This window comes from Notamacropus eugenii, chromosome 5, assembly GCF_028372415.1.
Source record: "Notamacropus eugenii isolate mMacEug1 chromosome 5, mMacEug1.pri_v2, whole genome shotgun sequence".
Taxonomy (NCBI): domain Eukaryota; kingdom Metazoa; phylum Chordata; class Mammalia; order Diprotodontia; family Macropodidae; genus Notamacropus; species Notamacropus eugenii.
The window spans coordinates 276,934,366-276,955,377 of record NC_092876.1 but is presented as its reverse complement, the minus strand read 5'-3'; the positions used below and the strand labels follow the sequence as shown (position 1 = coordinate 276,955,377).

General features: G+C 37.7%; 1 protein-coding gene across 4 annotated transcripts in view; it reads left to right on the top strand.

The window, feature by feature from the left end:
- The window catches only part of LOC140506119 (tubulin-specific chaperone cofactor E-like protein), a 150,737-nt gene that overhangs the window by 47,490 nt on the left and 82,235 nt on the right, over positions 1-21,012 (top strand). For 3 of the 4 annotated variants that reach the window (XM_072612923.1, XM_072612922.1, XM_072612924.1), the window contains exon 8: positions 1,586-5,520. The exons of the other annotated variant lie outside the window; for it this stretch is intronic. In XM_072612923.1, coding sequence (XP_072469024.1) covers positions 1,586-1,904 — 319 coding nt within the window. In that variant the 3' untranslated portion in view covers positions 1,905-5,520. Of the gene's footprint in view, positions 1-1,585; positions 5,521-21,012 lie in introns of those variants that run through there. 4 annotated transcript variants of the gene reach the window in all.

The following is a 21,012-nucleotide window of genomic DNA, read 5'->3' as shown; positions in this document are numbered from 1 at the left end:
GAAATGAATATGACATTTGCATGCCGCTTTTCTTGGAACACATCTGTTGTAGAAATTGAGACACAACTTCTTTTTTGCTAAAAATATATAATGAAGAATCAACATTGGTTCTGCCCATAGGCAGAAACTAGCCCAAATGAAGAGACTGGATTGTCTTCCCTGTACACTAGAAGATGAGAAGCAAGCAGTACAGTGCCCTAGAAAGAGCTCTGGGCTCTAAACTGGACTCTGCCACTTAGGCAGGTGACTCAAACTACCTGAGCCTCAGTTCCCTCTTCTGTAAAATAGAGTCAGTAGATACCTTCCTTAATGAAACCATGTATGTGAAAGTGCTGTTTAAAGTGAGTATTATAAGCAATGCTATAAATAAAGGTAAATAAAAAGTCGCTTATATTTGCTACTTAGTCCAAAAAAAGTTTCATTTAGTTTATTACCATTGAAAAATTATTCTTTAAATGTTTCTCAAGTTTTTAAAGCAGTGAGGCTTGCCTTAGTAACTTCTAAGAAACTGTTTTTAAAAAGTCATTTGTTAGAGGATGATTATAATATTGGGGGGTGGGCTCCACCTTCATTCTTGGTTCAAACAAGTCCTGCGTACCAACTTGTTAGTGGTCAACTCCATTTATAAACAGAACCTTTCCTTCATGTTATTTATGACACCGTGTATAATTCTAAATGGTTAGTTTACATCAGTTAGTATGTTGGAGGGCCAATTGACCTCTCGATCTCGTAACCACACACTGTATCCTTACTTCTGCCAGGCATCTTGCAAATGCATTGTTCCCAAAGGCACCACAGTAAGAGAACATAGCTGAATTAGCCAATTCATCCTTTACCCTAGTCAAGTCAACAAATATTAAGTACCTACAATGTGTCCAACACTGTGCTAAATTTTCTTAAGAAAAAACTACTCAAGCTACTTAGTCCATTAGATAATGGACAACTCATACTTTTGTGGTAAGGAAGTGATACTAAGCTCTACATAATAGTTGTGTATGCCATTAGCCTCAGAGGCATGAGAACTTTTTGTGTCCCCCACACATGTTGATCCTTCCCTGGAAGCATTCAGAACAGCCAGAATAAGAAACTGGCATCCAGCTAGAGAGGTTGTGACTCTTTAGTCTCTTATGTAACTTTAAACTCCATTCCACACGTCAGGAGTTTATCCCCACTCTGATGCTCACACATTCAGCCATTTGGAAAGAGCACTGGACCAGGAGCTAAGAAACTTGCGTTATTGTCATAACCTTGTTACTAGTTGGCTGTGTGAATTTGTTTAAGCCCTTCTATCTTTCTGAGCTTTGTTTTCTTCATCTCTAAAAACTGAGAGACTAAAACTAAATTGACTCCAAGGACCCTTCCAGCCCCAACACTGATTCTGTTATTTGAATGACCACAACTATTTAGGGAAAATTGCTCTTGCATGCTTAGTACCTTTAAGAAGTCTTAGTATAAGATGCAAACTTGCAATCAGGTATTTTGAGTGAAAGAAGTATTGACTACAGCACTGTTGCACACCAGCAGATCCTAAGAGTTCTTTAGTTTTAGTGGTTTTAGTTTAAACTTTGTATGTCTTTTCTTCTAGGTATCATGAACTGATTACAAAGTATGGGAAGTTGGAGCCCTTGGCTGAAGTGGATCTAAGACCCCAGAGCAGTGCCAGGGTAGAAATCCATTTCAAAGATCAGGTGGAAGAAATGAGTATTCGTCTGGATCAAACAGTAGCAGAACTAAAGAAACAATTAAAAACTCTAGTACAATTACCAACAAGCAACATGCTTCTCTACCACTTTGACCATGAAGCTCCCTTTGGCCCAGAGGAAATGAAGTACAGCTCCCGAGCACTGCACTCCTTTGGCATTAGGGATGGAGACAAAATTTATGTGGAGTCCAAAACAAAATAGCCTCTGCTACCGTTGTACAGACAGATAGACACATGTGTGCATGCACAAACATACACACACACACAAGGACTTATTTTCCTTTGAGAAGGAAAGGCTTGATTTTTATTTTGTTTTGAGGATTGAGTTGTGTGTGTGTGTGTGTGTGCCTGTGCATGTGAGCGTGTGTGTGTGTGTGTGTGTGTGTGTGTGTGTGTGTGTGTGTGTATGAATGAGTGGGTGTTCCCCAGGACAGGTAGGGGGGACCATTTGGGGTTTTCTTTTGTACACAGGTATCTTTGGCTCAGACATCATAATTGGCCCTGATCTCTAGTTTATATGTCCTCATGGGATAAGTAATGAAGAGATCACTGGATTCCTTTTGTGTTCCTTAGAAGATATGTGACCACTATGTACCACCACCGCCATGCCAGTGTACTTGTGAGAATAGCTCAGAGGGTTCATTCTTATCCCCCTTTCCCCCTGCACTAAGGTTAAATCAGGAAATAAGGAGGCATGGCAGAAATGGACAGCAGCTTGTCTCCTTGTTCCCTTCCTCCCCTTTCTCTCTGCCTTCCCCACCCCCACTCCCCCTGTTTCCCTTTCATTTTTAATTCAGGTCAATGCATTGACTTAATTTAATTCTGATTCTATTTTGACTTGCCATTTCCTGACAAGTGATTTTCCTGGTTTTTAAAATAAATGAAAGGATTTTATTGCTCATTCTCACCTGATTTGGACCTCAGGTATTCCATAAGATTAGATGAGAGTATTTAAAACTCTACTAGCAACACATGCTGCTGCTACAGGTGTGCATGCAGTTTTTGAGGTAATCTGTTACCTGGAACCTCCTCATATGTTAATCTTCCCATTTCAGCCATTGAAAGTGCTCATTGTGGCGCTTTGCATAGATGGTGGGAAAAGTGATCCCATCCAGCAGCTTCACCAAGAACAAGCTGAAGGGCAATTCCTTTTATTTTACGTTTCAGTAAGTTAAGTTACCTTAGTGAGAATGGCAGTACAAATGACACTTCTACCTAATCTGGGTTTCTCTCTTTAGGTAGGAAAACTATTTAAAATTGTCATAAAGAAGATTCTTGTCTGAATATTTTTTCTAAGCATAAAATGCTCTTTTTTTAAAGCACTTTTCCTTCAAATCTTGGTTCTTCACTTACTTTGAAATCTTTTTTGTTTGTTCCCATCTTTCCCTTTTCCATCAAATGTTTTCCCTACATAATGCGCCTCTTTCCTTGTCCATCTTATTGACAGGTTGAAGACTTTAGAAATACTTAACTCTGGGATTAAAGGTGTTCACATGAAGTATTTTTCAAAGAATGTCATTAGGTATCTGGTTGTACCTGAACTTTTAACCTGTGATAGATGACTCCACGCCATCTCACAAATAACTTTTGTTTCTATGAAGCTTTTGGATGAGTCTTAGAATGTCTTTTGGCTGTCGGATTTATTTTTCTTCATCTTTCTGTTTTTTCTATGCCATAAAGATGGGAGTTTCTTCTCTTAATGCACTTCGGGTTCAGTATCTGTTAAGCTTTTGACTCAGATTTGCTGAACTTCCAGATTCCCTGAAACATTCAAGGTAGAAACCAAAGGGTTCAAGGAAGATGAATGAAGCTCATTCTCCTTCTGCTGTTGCTGCAGGCTTTATCTTCCCAAAATCGTAGAGGTGAAAATAGGTGATCCAGGCTTTAGATAGAGTAGAATAAGTATTTTACAATCATCTTTTCCTGCAGTTCTTTGGAAGTGGGGGGATAAAGCATGGCGTCATGAAGACTAAAACACATGGTGCTCTGTGTGTGTATGTGTGTGCGCATATCTGTGCATGTGCATGGAGGTGAGAGACAAGCAACAGAATTGAGAATGTTGTTTCTGTCATCCCTGGGAACAAATTTTTTCTCACCCTTGAGACTATAAGAAAATCCCTCAGTAGAAGGCAGAGCAAGCACTTAACACTTTAACTGTACATGGAGTGGTCACATTTAATTAGATATTTTACTGTAAGTCAAAATTTCATGAAGTACATTTTTAATATTAAATGGCAACCTGTTTTCTTTTATTGTAAAATGCCCCATTCATCAGCTACAAGTTTATTCATTTTGTTGTAAAATTGTAGATAAAGGGAAAATTTCTGGTTTACAGAAGAGAGATCACACTTTGGTATGGTGCTGGCATTATAACTAGTGGTATTAACAGTGCTGTTTGATTATTGACTACAACAGCTTGAACAACACAATTACAGGTCTTTTTAGAGTTGCAGAGCAGAAAGAAGCAAATGAAAAAAGACATGAGGACTCGTGCTTCTAGATTCGCTCAGGTTGCGGCTGTGTGATATGTTGGTTTTGAAACATGATTGATTGGTGTATTTAAAACACTTATATAAAAATTATTTTTATCCTAGTCCCCAAATGCAGAACACTAGTAGGAGACAGTGAGCTTTTAAACATACAAATTAGGCATTTTTGATTTGCTTACAGCTCTCTTGGATTACTTAGAAACTTGACTTCTTCCAGGTTTACTGGCAGCACATCCCAGACATTTGCAAGAGAGAGAGCTCTCTTAGAATTGCACACTTCAAGTGTAGTGGATAGAATATTTTTTTTTCTAAAAGAGAAATTCTATTAGAATTCTTTATAAGAGCTTAAAATTATTAAAAATCAAAATTTTGAGACAAAAGCCACACTATAAACCTGAGAGAAACATCTGTAAATGTACATGCATGAGATTGAGAGAGAAAGCAATTTTGAGTGTTTGAATGTGGTGACAGAGATTCAGAGCTGTGTATTTTATAAGACTTGTACTGGCTTTGGCACCTTCTGCATTCTCTTAACCAAGTGCTACTTCCATAAGGATTTGTTTGTTGTTATTGCCACTTAATGCCACCATCTGCCACAAGTGCTTAACATGGCAGTAGATGTTTTAACCACCTAGTTTCTTAATAGTTTTTGGTGGAAATTAAAACCAAAATGAAATAAACCTGTATGTAAAGAAGTTGAATGGTATAACATTATGCTTTTTAATTTTATGTATGTTTACTTCTTTAAAAAAATTTTTTTTCAAGACTAAACAGATGTTACAACTGTGTTGCTAAAACAGCAGTGTTACAAGCATAGAACAGTTGTTTCACAGGCAGGAGGAGGGATCATCACCTTTTGATTCACATTGATAACTTATTACAGTATGTAGAAGTTAATGTGCTTGCTACATGAGAAGTGTTGGGATGCACGGTATCTCAAATGTGGGTCTTGAATGCTAGACTGTGGTGAGCAAAGCCATTTCTTCTTGTAAATTAGATTCCCTCCCTGCCCCCCTTCCCCTTCATGTTGGATGGGAAATGCAAGCAAACGAGACTGAAAACATCCAAAAGCTGTTCATGTTCTCAGATTGTGTTGTGAACACTCTCCTGTTCTCCATGGGTGCTTCATCAGAATATGTCCATTGTTGTGATGGAGAGGGACTGGACTCTCTCAGGCTCTTGACTCTGCCAGCTGTCTCCTGCAGTTAATGGAAATATATATTTTATTTTAGAGTATAATTTAAACATGAAGGTCTATTCTTTGCACTTTTTATTAATATATATATAGAGATAATCTTTAAAAAAAATTAAAGACCCAAGTCCATTTTCTCTTTTGTGTCTTGATTCTTTCTGGGGTTCTGGAGTCAAAATTTTGCATGTGCTTCTTTCTGTTGCCAGTAACACAGGGATTCTGTTGCTAAATTCTGTGGGGATTTACCTGCATCAAGTTGGCAGTTGATATGACTGGCCATTGCAACAAACTTAGTTGAAATTGTGTCCCCCTGCATTCCTTGCCCTCCTGAAAAATAAAAAACATGTTACACTTAGGAGTTTTAGCAAAAGTCCAGTCTTCGTTTGACAAGCTCAGTTTGCTTTTGAGGTTTTCAGCATCTTTATTTGAATGAACTTGAAAGTTTCACCTTTGTGCATTTCTTATGCAAAGCTTACGCTTTTTCCTTGAAATACAGGTATCTGTCAGTCCTAGAATTAGTTTTGAGCCATGTAAATGTGCCAGTGATCTGCTGTATCACTCATTCACTTAGTGTCTTACTTTTTGTCATAAAAGTATCAGGATCCAGGAGCTGTACTTGATATTTACTAAAACTCCAGGGTTAGTGCATGGAGTCTTAAGTAAAACTGATGACTTTAACACCTGCCTTGACCCTTTAGAAATGCAAAGGCAAAATTGACCATTTCTTGTTTCAATTGAAAATTGCCTCCTGTTCAGCTTTGGAAGGAGTGATGTATTTTCTGTTTCTGTACCACAATTCTAACATTGTTTATCTTCATCTCTAAGCACTTGCAAGGCAGACATGCACTGAGACACCCGGTATTCAGATCTGTAGTAGGGAAGGACAGTACGGTGAATGGCACAAAACTAGTCATTAAGGTGAAGGAGAGAACAAGTTAAGGACTGGTATTTACTGTTATTCACTGTTTTGTCGTCTGGCCAATTCTTTTCTTTATATATTCACTAGCTCTAAGTTTAAGGTTTATTAGTCCTGTCTCATTTATATATCATTTGAATAAAAATAAGCAATTTATATGTGTTAAGAAATAAGCAGGCATCCAACATGATTTTAAATAAGCCATTAGAGGAAGTGTAGTTTTCAAGAGTTAATTCACAAGAGGATACGTAAGACACGTTAAATATTCTTTAAAATATAATGAACATCTTACGTTGCCATATCCTTAAACAGTAAAATTAGAAACAACCTTTAAAATTGTTTGGGGAGAACTCTCAGGGGCAGAGCCACGATGGCAGAGTTGAAAAAGCACTTAGCTGAGTTCTCCCAACGTTCCCCTCCAAACAACTTTAAAATAACACTTCAAATCAAATTTTGGAGTGGCAGAGCCAACAAAAGGGCAAAATGCAATAGTCTTCCAGCCCAAGACAACATAGGTGGAAAAGAGATCTATGATACAGGGGAGGAGGTTGGCCTGGAGCTCATATGGATGAAATAGCAGTGGTGAGGACAAGGTAGTGGTGAGAGAAGCAGTAGCAGCAGCAGGAATTCTCAAACCAGAGACAGGGGACCTGGAACCTGGTACCTGGTCAGAGATTGTAGGGGACCCTTGGGCTAGCACTGGATACAGAAGCAGATGCTGTTTGATCCACTTCTGCATCATAAGTCAAGGGCAGGGAGAAGCACTTTTGGGCAAGAGACTGAGGGAGACCTGAGAGGTTACTGTTTGGCAACTCCATTGCCTATACACACTATTAAGTCATAGTTCAAGTGCAGGGAGGAGCACTTTCAGTCAAGTTGGAAGAGTTGAAGGACAGTATCACTTCTAGGCCCAAGGAAGTGGGCCCTGAGGAGAAGTATCAGTTGCAATCACAAGGGATCAGGGTTCTTCCTGGGTAAAGACCAGAGTGCAAACTAGGAGAGGAGTGGACATACCACTCTCCACATCACACTACCTTGGAAGCACTAAAAGCTTCCAAATCCCCAGAACTAGCTCTGAAAACTAAGTCACTGTTGGTGCTGGAGTATATTGCCTTGGTAATACACTTATTCATACAATGGAAGCAGATAGCGGAATGAATTAGAAACCAGAACGCAACAATATGTGGTTTACAAGAAATACACTTAGAACACAGAGGACATACACAGAATTAAAATAAAGGGCAGGAGCAGAATCTATTATGCATCAGCTAAAGTGAAAGGCGGGGGTGGCAATCATATCAGACAAAGCAAAAGCAAAAATAGACCCAATTAAAAGGGATAAACAGAAGCTACATCTTGCTAAAAGTAATAAAGTAATATTAAAAAAATACACTAAATGTCATAGCACCCAAATTCTTAAAGGAAAAAAATGAATTATGGGAGGAAGTAGTAAAACTATATAGTGGGGTGCATCACATTTCCTGTGTCAGAGCTAGAACAATCTAACACTAAAGCAAATAAGAAAGAAGTCAAGGAGATGAATAAAAACTTAGAAAAATTAAGTACCCTAGACCTCTGGAGAAAACTGAATGGTAATAGTATACCTTTTTCTCAGCTGTATGTGGCACCTTCACAAGAAATTGACCATGTATTATGGCATGAAAACCTCACAATCAAATGCAGAAGTATTAAATGTACCCTTCTCAGACCCTAATGCAATAAAAATTACATTTAATAAAGGGCTATGGAAGCATTGATTAAAAGTTGAATGGAAACTAAATAATCCTAAAGAATGAACGGGTCAAAGAACAAATCATAACAATAGCTTCATTAAAGAGAATAACAATGAAATAGCATTCCAAAATTTGTAGAATGCAGCCAAAGGAGTACTTAGAAGAAATTTTATATCTCTGAATGTGTATATTAATTTAAAAAGGGAAGGAACAGATCAATGAATTGGACATGAAATTTTAAAAAAATTAAAAAAAAAAACAAATTAAAAATTCCAATTAAACACCAAAAATAGGAATCTTGAAAATCAGAGGAAAATAATAAAAATAAAAGTTAAAAAAATTGAACAATAAAACTAGGAGCTGGTTTATTGGGAGGGAGCACAAGGAACAAAAATAGATAAATCATTAGTTTATTTGATTTTTTTAAAAAAAAGACAGAGGGAAACCAAACTATTAGTGTCAAAAATAAAGTGACTGCAGCACCAATAAAGATGAAATTAAGGTAATTATTAGAAGTTATTTCTTCCAATTATATGTCATAAAACTGACAATCTAAGTGAATAAGTATTTACAAAACTACAAATGGCCCAAATTAGCAGAAGAGGAAATAGAATACTTAAATAACCCTTTCTTAGAAAAAAGAAATTGAATAAGCCATCTATGAGTTGCCTGGGAAAAATCCCCAGGGTCAGATGAACTCATAAGTGAATTCTACCAAACATCTAAGGAACAATTAATCCCAATAGTGTATAAGCTGTTTGAAAAAAAAATAGGTAAAGACTGAGTCCTGCCAAATTCCTTTTATGACACAAATATGCTTTTTGATACCTAAACCAGGGAGATCCAAAACAGAAAAAGAAAACTATAGGCCAGTTCAAAAATTTTAAATAAATTTCTAGCAAGGATATTACAGCAATATATTGCAAAGATCATACACTAGGTGGGATTTATTTATACCAGCAATTCAGGACTGGTTCAGTATTAGGAAAACTATCAGCATAATTTCCCCTATCAATAACAAAAAACAACATAAGTCAAATGATCGTATCAATAGATAAAAGAAAAGCCTCTGAGAAAACACAACACCCATTCCTATTAAAAAACACCAGAAAGTGTAAGAATCAATGGAGTCTTTCTAAAAATAAGTATTATCTATTTAAAACCAAAAGCAAATAGAGTACCAGCCCTGGAAACAGGAGGACCTGAGTTCAAATCCAGCCTCAGACACTAACTGTGTGACCCTGGACAACTCACTTAACCCCAATTGCCTCCAAAACAAAACAAAAACAAAAGCAAGTATTGTCTGTAATGGGGATAAACTAGAAGCCTTCACAATCCCATCAGGAGTGAAGCAAGAATCTATTTTGTGGTGATACTAAAAACAGCAACAAAATTCATCCGGAAGGACAAAAGATCAAGAATATCAAGTGAATCAATGAAAAAAAACATAGAGGTGGCCTAGCAGTACCACATCTCAAACTTTATTGTCCAAACAATTTGGTGGTGGCTAAGAAGTAAAGTGGGACATCAGTGGAAATGACCATTGTCATCTAGTGTTTGATAAACCCAAACATCCAAGCTTTGGGGATAAAATCTCAATGTTTGATAAAAATTCCTGGGAAAACTGGAAAGAAATTTGGCAGAAACTAGGATTAGCCAACATCTCATGCCATGTACCAAGATAAGGTCAAAATGGGAAAGTGATTTAGACCAGGGAGGTGAAACCTGCAGCCTCAAGGCCACATATGACTCTCTAGGTCCTCAAGTGCAGTCCTTTCACTGAATCCAAACTTCTCAGGACAAATATTTTTGTTCTGTTTTGTTTTGTGAAGGTCCATGATGGTTCTGTGAAGTCTGGATTCAGTCAAAGGACTATACTTGAGGACCTAGAGGGACACATGTGGCCTTGAGGCCACAGATTCCCCACTCCTGATTTAGACATAAAGGGTCTTATTATAAGTAAAGTAGGGGAGCACGGAAAAATGTACCTGTCAGATTTATGGATAAGGGAAGAGTTTATGACCGGACAAGAGATAAAGAAGATTATAAAATTTAAAAGAGATCACTTTGATTAGATAAAATTAAAAATATTTCATATAAACAAAACTAATATAGCCAAAATTAGAAGGAAAACAGGAAACTGGTGGGTGGGAGGAGCAGAACTTACAACCAGTTTCTCTGATAAAGGCCTCATTTCTCAAATATCTAAGGGACTGAGCCACCTTTATAAAAAATAAGAAACATTCCCCTCTTCATTAATGGCCAAAGGATTGAATAGGCAGTTTTCAGAAGAAGAAATCAAAGCTATCATAGTCACACAAAAAATGCTCTAAATCACTATTGATTAGAAAAATGCAGATTAAAACAGCTCTGAGATACCACCTCACACTTATAAGATTAGCTAATATGACAGAAGAGGAAAAATGACAAATGCTGGAGGGCATGTAAGAAAACTGGGACATTAATGCACTGTTTATGACCTAGTCCAACCATTTGGGAGAATAATTTGGAACTATGCCCAAAGAGCTACAAAACTCTTCATACCCTTTGATTCAGCAATTCCATTACTAGTCTGAATCCCAAAGAGATTTTTAAAAAAAGGGAAAAGGACCTACATGGACAAAAACACTTATAGCAGCTTTTTATGGTGGTACAAAATTGGAAATTGAGAGGATGCCCATCAATTGGAGAATAGCTGAACAAGTTTTGATATATGATTGTGATGGAATGCTATTATACTATAAGAATGAGGAACAGCTTGGTTTCAGAGAAACCTAAGAAGACTTCTATGAACTCAGCAAAGTGAAGTGAAGACAACAATGAGAACATTATACACAGTAACTGCAGTATTTTAATGATCAATTGTAGCAGAATTAGCTACTCTGATTAAGACAATGATCCAAGACAATTCCAAGGGACCCATGATGAAAAATGCTATCCACCTCCAGAGAGAGAACTGATGAACTCTGTATGAAGATTAAAGGATACTTCTTAAAAACTTTTTTATTTTATTGTTTTATTTTGTTTGTGTTTTCTTTCACACCATGGCTAATCTGGAAATGTTTTGTTTGCATGACTTCACATATATAATCAATATCAAATTTTTTGCATTCTTAAGTAGGGGAAAAGAACAGGAGGGAGATAATTTGCAACTCAAAAAAATGTTAAGCTACTGTTAACATTTTTACATGTAATTTAGAAATATTTAATGAAATAAATAAAATTAATTTTAAAAAATTATATGTGGAGTTTCCCCTCAAACATTGGGGTTGTTAATATGAACTGCATATTTTTGAGGAAGATGGTATCATCTCCTTGGCTCCTACCTTATGATGAGTCTTCCTGTACACATCCCCAACCCTATGTACAATACTGATATTCTATCAGTCATTTCTTATACAGTTTAATCAGCTGATTCAGATAGCCTCTTTAGATATCTTGACCCTTAAGCATTATTACAGAACACTTAGAAGCAGCTGAAATTAGTTACCTAGACAAATTACCCTAAAAGGTAAGACAAATTTATGTATCCTTGGGTCTTTTACCAATGGTATAATTCATTTGTTGAAATAATTGTTGCTTTTTTGTTTTTGCTTTTAGACCAGCAATACCAGCAGCACAGAAAGTAGAGAAATTTTTTTTTGAAGTTCTCTTGGGGCCCCTACTCTTTTCTAATTCATCCTGTTAATACAAAAACACTTCCTTTGTAGTATAAAGAACATTGTGATTAAAATCCTGACCTAATCTGTGTCTAAAAATAAGTTGACTTTCTAAGCCTAGTAAATACAGGATAAATCTAGATTTAAAGAAAAGGTTTGTGGTACCAAGGCAAGGAAAAGGTAAATGCATAGAATTGTTTGAGATTTTTGTTTTGCTTTGGTTTAAGAAACTTAAAGAGCAGAGCTGGAGTTCCTTAACAACCTGCTTGAAAATCTGTTTTGTAGCTTCCCTATTAAGAATATCCTTATCAAAATACTCATTATTTAGATAGGATAAGTACAACCATATAGGTGACCTCTTTGATTGTGAATGAAATTCTCAGTTCTCAGGCTACTCTTGGTCCCTTACATTCCCCCACTCATTGCAGCATTATCCCTGTCATGGTTAACAATCTATAACTGACACAGTAGAATGATTTTCTGATTGACAACAAACTCAATTGATTCCCTGTACTGGGGGGAAAGAACCACCTGGTGTGAGTCATGGCTTTGAGTCAAACATTGAGTAAACTGAGTTCATTCCCCAAACTCAAGTTAGAATTTCTCCTCTGTGCCAGGTCCAGAAGTGTGAAATTGGCTGGTTTGCCTGTTTGTTTTTCTTTTCCTGTTAGTTTTCTGAAATGACCAAATGGACGCTGATGTAGGATGCTATGTACAACTAAAAAACATGTGAGCTGATGCCAGAAACCTAATATCAGCATGGTTTTTAACTGTCTTTTGGAAGTCTTTTGGAAAACTTGGTTCTAATAGGTAGTCAAAAAAAGGAAGAATTTGCTTAGTTCTCACTTAGATTTTTTTGTTGTCGTCATTGTTGCTCTTTCTTTTAATTACAGGCACATCAGTATTCCAACCGAACTTAAAATTAGTTTTTGTAGAAAGGGGAAATAAGTTTATAATCCAATGCAGCTTCTATCAGAGGTTCTGTTATGGGAAGGAATGAGGCTGTCACTGATCTTGTTCCTTTTAAGAGTCTACAAGGAGTTTTGTGAAGAATAGAAATATTGCTTACAAAACAGAGGAGACAGGCTATCTATTATGGACTATAAGGTCTAAATCTGCCAAAAAATTACAATGTTATTTCAGTTTGTTGAGTCTTTCACAGACTCTGCATCCCTGAATGCTTTGGTGGTGCTGTAAGTAATACAATTATGGTATTAAATAGCAAACAATGGAATAAGGGGAGGAAGATGTTAATGAATACAGACTCAGGAGTAAAGGTTTACAGGAGGAAACCATAACTTTTGAATGCAGATGGCTTATGAAAATCTGTATACTTTGCCCTGCTGCTAAGGGTTCAACTTTTACAACTTGAATTAAGCTTGAAAACTCTGTATGACTTGTTTTTCAAATTGTTTACAATATAACATCCCCCCCTCTCCACACCCACCCACTTACCCCCAACCACTGTCACAGCTCTCCTCTTTACATTACTTTTCACCTTCTCTGTAAAGTAGAATATATGGGGTGTCCAAGAAGGACCAGTACCTCTGTTAGGGCTTGCTGAGCCCTTTTCAGGGCTGCTCATCCATCTCTGGTGTCCACCTGGCACTCAACTCTCACCTGTGGCTCCAAGAAACTGTAGCACATGGAGCAGCCACACTCGAGTAAAACCATCTCAGCATACTGGCTAACTCAGATTAGGGGTAACTAATCGTCCTCAAACCCATTGGTGAGTTTGGGAGGGTGTCTATCCCAAGCATACGAAGACTTTCCCTGGTGTAATGACTGGATGAGAACCATTTATTCCAACGACGAAGAAGACAACTGACACAGGTTCTGTGGAGTGCTGAGAGCTTGGTCAGACATTGAAGATGCCAAGGTCATGCACTACATCCCAGGTAATAGCCAGTCATTTTTTACTTTTGTTCTACCACTGGGCTTCAAAGTCTTTGGAAGAGAGAGTGAAGCAGACAGCTTTGTGCAATTCTCCTTCACTTAAATCCAAGTCACCCACAAATCAAGACCTTACCCCATGATGTCCTCTTCAAAAATGAAGGACAAGCGACAACAACTCTATGAAGTGAGAAGCTTAGAGATCTTGGATATGAAGTATTCCTCCTTTTTTTTTTTTTTAACAAAGTTGTGTTCTTTCCCAATTAGGTACACACAAATTTAGATACTCATCTGATTCAAAGTATTATAGGTTTGGTGAGTCAAACACGATTATATTTTATGAAGCATCTAGCCTGCCTCTATTTCCTGTAACGTTTAACCATCAGTCAATGAAATTTCATCTCTGCAGAAGAAGGCATATATTATTTTTCCCTAACAGTATACAAACTCTTGTTTCAACTTAGTACCCTTGAAAAGTGATGGATTAATGGTCCTAAAACCACTGTTTATTATATGGAGCAAATTTTAATCTTAGCTGACTCCTGCCTACGAATGAAGCTTCTTCTTGAAAAACTACTTGGAAGTACATAGACCCCAATTCATTTGGAGTTTTACTAGCAACATTTTTTGACTAGAATGTTAGATGTGGGGCAGTTGTGAGTCGTTTGTATGTCTCTTCCCATAGAACTGGCCAATCTAAGCTCCTTGGCTTAGTAACTTTCCAGTCAATAGTTTTCAAAAATTAAGGTCTTTGAAACCTTAAATCACCTTTTAGAGATGAAACCTTTTTCTTGTTATTGATCTCCTAGAGTTATTGAGTCTCCTGTGTTGATTAATAAGCACTTACATGGCATTTAATGTTCTTTTCAAGGAACTACTCAGTAATTTTTCTTACAGTTTATCCAAATAATACCAGTCCACAACTCTAAGTCTAAGAGAAAGTGGGGTCAATAATGCAAAAGAAATCTGAATAATGAGCAGATAATTTTACTTAGTGAAAATATATGCATCTTGTAGCTTTAGTTTTAAGGTTCTAGCTATTGGTGATTGCCTGCCCCACCCCGGTTACCAGTACATCCCTCCAATTACTTTATATAGTCCCATATTGAAAGGGACCTCAGAGGTCACTTTAAGTGAGACCCATGGAGATTGAGACTTCTGCTAGGTCATATAAGTAGTAAGTATCAGAGGACAGATTTGAACCTAGATCCTCTGACTCCAAAGCTAATGCTTGTCCTATTGTCTTATGATGTCCCTACACAGACCACTACCTCCTTCTCTTCCTATCCTCCTATCCCCCAAAGCATAAGCTCTTTTAAAAACTTAGATTGCAATATTGACCTGCTTGCCAGTTCTTTAAGCATGACCCTTCATCTCTAGACTCCATGTATTTTCACTAACTGTCCCCCATGCCTGGGTTGTTCTGGCCTCTTTCCTCTGCTTCTTCATTTCATTCCTTCAAAAATTTAGCTCAGTTTACACATATTCCAGGAGTCCTTTCCTATTCCTTTCCCCACCTCCAGCTGCTCCACTCACAGTGCCTCCCAACTACTTTGTATGGGATGTCCAAGAAGGACTAGCATCTCTGATGTGAGGGCTGCTCAATCACCTTTGGTGTCCACCTTCATCCAACTCTAACCTGTGGCTCCAAGAGTTGTCTTGGAACCTTGCATTGCTGAGAAGAACCAAGCCTATCAAAGTTAGTCATCATACCGTGTTGCTGTTACTGTGTGTAATGTTCTCCTGGTTCTGTTCGTTTCACTCAGCATCAGTTCATAGAAGTCTTTCCAGGTTTTTCTGAAGTTAGCTTGCTCATCGTTTCTCATAGAACAGTAGTATTCCATTATATTCATATACCACAGCTTGGGTATGCCTTCAATTTCCAATTCTTTGCCACCATAAAAAAGAGTAGTTATGAATATTTTTGTACACGTGGTCAAATCCAATTTACCAACAAGTCAAGACATTACCCTGTAACTTCATTGGTTCTCTACTAAAATGAAGGATGAACATGTCCTTAATTGCTTGCCTGTTGTCTCCCCAAATGGAAGGCAAACTTTTTGATGGCAGGAATCCCCTTGTATTTTTTTTAACTTTCTTTGTATCCTCAGTGCCTAGTACAGAGTAAGTGCTTAAAAAATACTTTTTGGCCTTGATTGATTATTAACACATGGTTAGCTCATCTGAAAATTCAGATTTAATCTTAGTAAGTACCTGCTACATACAAGACACTTGCTAAGTGCTGAAGAGACAAAAATTTAAAATAGTGTGTGATGGATTCTTTAAAAGTTTTGTAGGTTGAAATTTTTTTCTTCATTTTGATCAACCTGAAAGGCTACAGAACCTGAAAGTCAAGGCTATATTCATCCCCATTTTTCAGATGAACATTAAGGCATAAATTCTCCAGGTTACAGGGTTGATACTACTAGTAGACTTATGAATTAGGATCTCTTGGGAATCTTTTCTCTTGGCTGTCTCATATACTGGCATCCCTGTTCTGATTCTACTGTCCATCAGAATCCATGTTTCATGGAGTCACTTAGTACAGCAGCTAGGTAGTGCAGTGGAGAGAGGACTGGCTTTGGAATCAGCAAAACTCATCTTAATGAGTTCAAATCAGGCCTCAGACACTTACTAGCTGTGTGAGCCTGGGCAAGTCACTTAGCCCTGTTTGCCACAGTGTCCTTGTCTGTAAAATAATCTGGAGAAGGAAATGTCTAACCACTCCAGTATCTTTACCAAGAAAACCCTGAATGGAGTCACAAAGAGCTGGACACAACTAAACAGCAACATAAAGTAGTGTTTGTTGTTATTGAGTTGTTTTAGGAATGTCGAACTCTTCATGGAGCTTTTTGAACAGTTTCTCCTGGCACCATACGTAGTGCTTTCCCCCACACTGTGCTATTAAATGTGTCCCAAGACCCTTCTCGTTTTATGTGGTTTTAGACATAGCATTAGTAATCACCCTTTTAACCAGATTTGATAGTCAGGCTTACAACTTTAGCGTAGATGTGTGAAACTTAAGAAACCCCAATGTGGAAGGATGCTCACCTTTAGGGTACACTCCACCTACATTTAGAAAGCTTTATGTGTCTTCTTAAGAAACAGAACAAACCTATCTCATCTACATGCAGCACTAATCAATCAATGAACAAGAAGTTAGTAAGCATTTACCATATGGTAGCATTGTGGATAATTAAAAGCAAAAAATAGCCCCTGTTCTCCAAGAGGTCACATTCTAATCGTGGGAGACAACATATATGTAAATAGGTACATACCAGATTCAGAGAGGATGGAAGGTAAGAGGAAGGCTCCAGCAGCTCAGAGTAGAGTGAAAAACCCAGAAAACCTTCCTGCAGAAAGTTTTTAGCTGTCTCGAAGGAAGCCAGGAATTCTAAGAGGCAGAAATAATGATAATAGCTAGTGATCTGAAGGTTTGAAAATCGCTTTACATATTATGAGTTATCTCATTTGTTCCTCACAACAATCTCGTGAGGTAGAGTGAGGTAGTAGTATTACTATCCCCATTTTACAGATAAGGAAACTGAGGCTGAGAGATTAAGCAACTTGCCCCTGGTCTCACGACTACATATGAGATAAAATTCAAACTCAGGTCTTTCTGACTCCAAATCACATACTATCCACTATGCTACCTAGCTGTCTCTGGCAAGGTGAAATGGAAAAGCAATCCAGGCATGGCATTTGCTAGTGGAAAGGCATGGAGATGGGAGATGGGGTGTGTAAGAAACAGCAAGTAAGCCAGCATGGCTTAATTGTAGAGGCAACTGCAGAGGTGAGTACTGTGTAAGAATATTAGAAAGGCAGAAAGCAACCAAGTTGTGAGGAGCTTTAAATGCCCAACAAAACAGTTTATACTTCATTCTGCAGGTAGTAGGGAGCCACAGCAGTTTATCGAGAGGAATGAGTATGACACTGGTCAGTCCTTAGCTTTAGGAAAATAATTTCACATTCGTGTGACAGACTGGGGAGAGATTTGAGGCAGAAATTACTTAAAGAGTTATTACAGTAGTCCAGGTAAGTGATAAGGGTCTTTACTAAAGTAGGGGCTCTGAGTAGAAAGAAAAGGAAATATATGAGATGCGGAGATTGATGTGACGAGATTTGGCAGTTGATTAGATATCTAGGCAGACAGTATGGAGTCAAGGATGACACCAAGTATGTGACCTCGGTGATCATAGGGATGTTCAAGAGAAAGGTGGGTTTAAGGGGAAAAATAATGAGGACACTCATTGCACTTAAGCTGTCTAGAGGATATCAGGGTTAAAATGTCCAATAGGCAGCTCGTGCTGTGGGACTGGAGCTCAGGAGAGAGATGAGAGTTAGCTCTACGCCTGTGTTTCTGCCCCTCTTTTCCCCCCTTTAAGTGCTACCAGAAATCTGTGCTTATATCACATCACCATTCAAATAGGATGTTTCTTCATTCTAAAGAGAAGAGATTTTGTCAGTTACCCTGGGCAGACAGATGATTTTATCTGCACCAGGAATTACTGACAGTTTTTTTTTAAGTTTATGAGAAGTATGCTATTTTCACTTTTTTTTAAAATCTGTCTTCTTTGACAACATGACTAATATAGAAATATGTTTTGCGTGATTGCACATGTATAACCTGTATCAAATGACTTACCATCTTAGGGAGGGGAGGAGGTGTTGGATGGAGAGAGAAAATTTGGAACTTGAAATTTTTTTAAATGAATGTTAAAAAAATATTCTTTACATGTAATTGGGCAAAAGTAAAATATTATTTTAAATTTATTTTTAAAAAAGAAAACTTAAAAAAGAAAGTCTAGGAGATAGTATGTTAGATCAGCCTCTTTCCAAACTCACTGCTTATATTGATCCCTAAAGAAATTCTGATTTGAGATTTCCATCCAATTTATTTCTCTGTTAAGGATAATGACTCACATCTCCATGGCATTTTAAGGTTTTCCAAAGCATATTCCTCACAACTCTGAGAGGTAGATGGGATTCTCCCTATCATATTGATGAAGAAATTGAGACTCAGAAAGTTTGTTGGCTTTTCTCTGGTCTTAAGACCAGCAAGCGTCAATAACAAAATTTAAAGCTCTACTAGGGATGGGGAACCTGCAGCCTTGAGGCTACATGTGGCCCTCTAGGTCCTCAAGTGCTGCCCTTTGACTAAATCCAAACTTCAAAAAACAAATCCCCTTACTAAAAGGATTTGTTTTGTAAAACCTGGACTCAGTGAAGAGGCTGCATCCAAGGACCTAGAAGGTCACACGTGGCCTCAAGGCTGCAGGTTCCACACCCCTGTGTCTAGTTTCATGTGTCCAAGCGCAGGCATCTATCCACTAGACTAGATCATATCCTATTGTGCCCAGTGGCACAGTGTATAGAATGCTGGGCCTGGAGTCAGGTTATGAGTTCAAATCTGGCCTTAGACAACTTAGTAGCTGTGTGACCCTGGACAAGTCACTTAACTCTGTTTGCTTTAGTCTCCTTATCTGTAAAATGATCTGGAGAAGGAGATGGCAAATCACTCCAGTCTCTTTGCCAAGAAAATCCCAAATGGGGTCACGTAGAGTCAGACACAACTAAAAAGACTGAACTACAACAACAGTGAAGTTAAGCTTCCTAAAGGTCAAGAATGTTTAATCTACTTTGAAGAAATAAGACTGTAGCAATAATTAAGCTACTCAGTGTTGTTACTGCAACTGTCATTTTTAATGGAACTAATTATTTTGCAGCAAGATGCTTCTGTTAACTACAGCCCTGAAAACTAAAGGTGAGGTATGGAGGAGTCCAACTGAGTTCAAGATTTTGGTTCAACTAAAGCATGAAAAATAAAAAACAAAACCCAACCCTTTAGCATCTGTGTGGTATGTGAGACCTTAAGGAAATGTCACCTGGGATTCACAAGCACACCTTGAACATCCTCAGCATTAAAGAGAATTAAATGAATCTGCCTTGGTACCACAATGTCCAGATATTCTAGAAGGAAAACCTAAAGTAAACTGTCATTTACAATTGCCATTTTCCCATCAAATTAAGCAAAATGGCAGTTTGCACCAAAGTATTATCCTTACACAATTGAAATAGAAATCTGATCCATAGAAGGACTTGGAATTCATAGTAAAATTTGTATTGATTTACAAAATAGCTTTTTGATGTTGATAGCCTGGCTCTCATTTTAAATCATGGACATTCAGAATGAAGAAAGAGTTCCTCGTTGTAACTGTGTGTCTAAAGAGTAACTCATCCCTCAATGTCTGGTGAATGGATCCCTTTCTAAATTTGAGTCTGCACGTTATCACTTTGTTGGCAATGCCCGTACCCACATATGCTCATGTGTGTGCTAACTCTAAACGTGATTCTGACATTCATCCAATAAACATTCATTAACTACCTATTGTGTGGCTAGAATGTAAATGCTGCCGTGTGTCTTTAGTTAATGACAAAAAAGGTACATTTTTTGGATGTACAAACCACGCAGTTGGTGGCTACCCTCACTTCACCTTGCCTATAAACTGTTCCCTCTTAGCAGAGTTGGTGGATCAGAGAAAAGGTATGAAATCAAACCTAGAAAAGTATGGGAAAGAACCATATTGATTTCTTTAACTACTTTACATATACCTGTGAAAAACAGCATGTTCTATATGTGGCAATAGTTCAGAGAACCAGAAAAAAAAGCTCAAAAATCAACTTCTTTTAAATTTGGGGGGCAACAACTAAGTTTTGTGTTTTCCTCCCATGCTCGTTGATGCTAATTCTGTAACTCTATCTAGTTGCCTTTTTTTGGGTACAAAGGTCTAGGGGCTGGAGAGGGAGGGGGTCTTTTGTGTTTTCCAGTGCAAAGTGATTCTGATCAAAAAAAGGCCAAGGTTTCAGCTCCAAGTACCTGACATTTCCATCTGAATCTACTTTAAAAAAAAAAAGGTTTAGTTTTTCAGGAAAAGAACCCCTTTACGCAATCCTGAAACTGATCTTTAGATTTACTTTTCCTTAATCAATAGAAAAAAAAAACGTGATTGCAATTCAACACTTATCTGCCTGTAGCACAAGACAAACTGAATTTTTGGTTTCGTGAGCAAGTCAGAGATTCAGACATCATTTGGGTAATCAGAAATAATTGACATCAAATAGGGGAGAGCTGACATGAATTCCTGTTTTACCTAATTTTTTCCTGGTTTACCAAGATTTGGTTTAATATTTCTGACTCAATTCCTCCAGCCTCGACAGAACAGGTTAGTGCCATTTCTTCTGTCTTGTTAACAATTTTACTCAGAAATGTGACTACGAACATGAATTGCGAATGATATTCTCTAAGCCTATGCCTCATCTCCCTTTGTTTTCGGGCTTGTATGTGCTCTCTGCTCAAGTCCTGGTACCAGTCGCAGCCAAAGTGACTGTTTAAAATGTGCTTATATTAGGAGTGTATGTGTGCTTGGT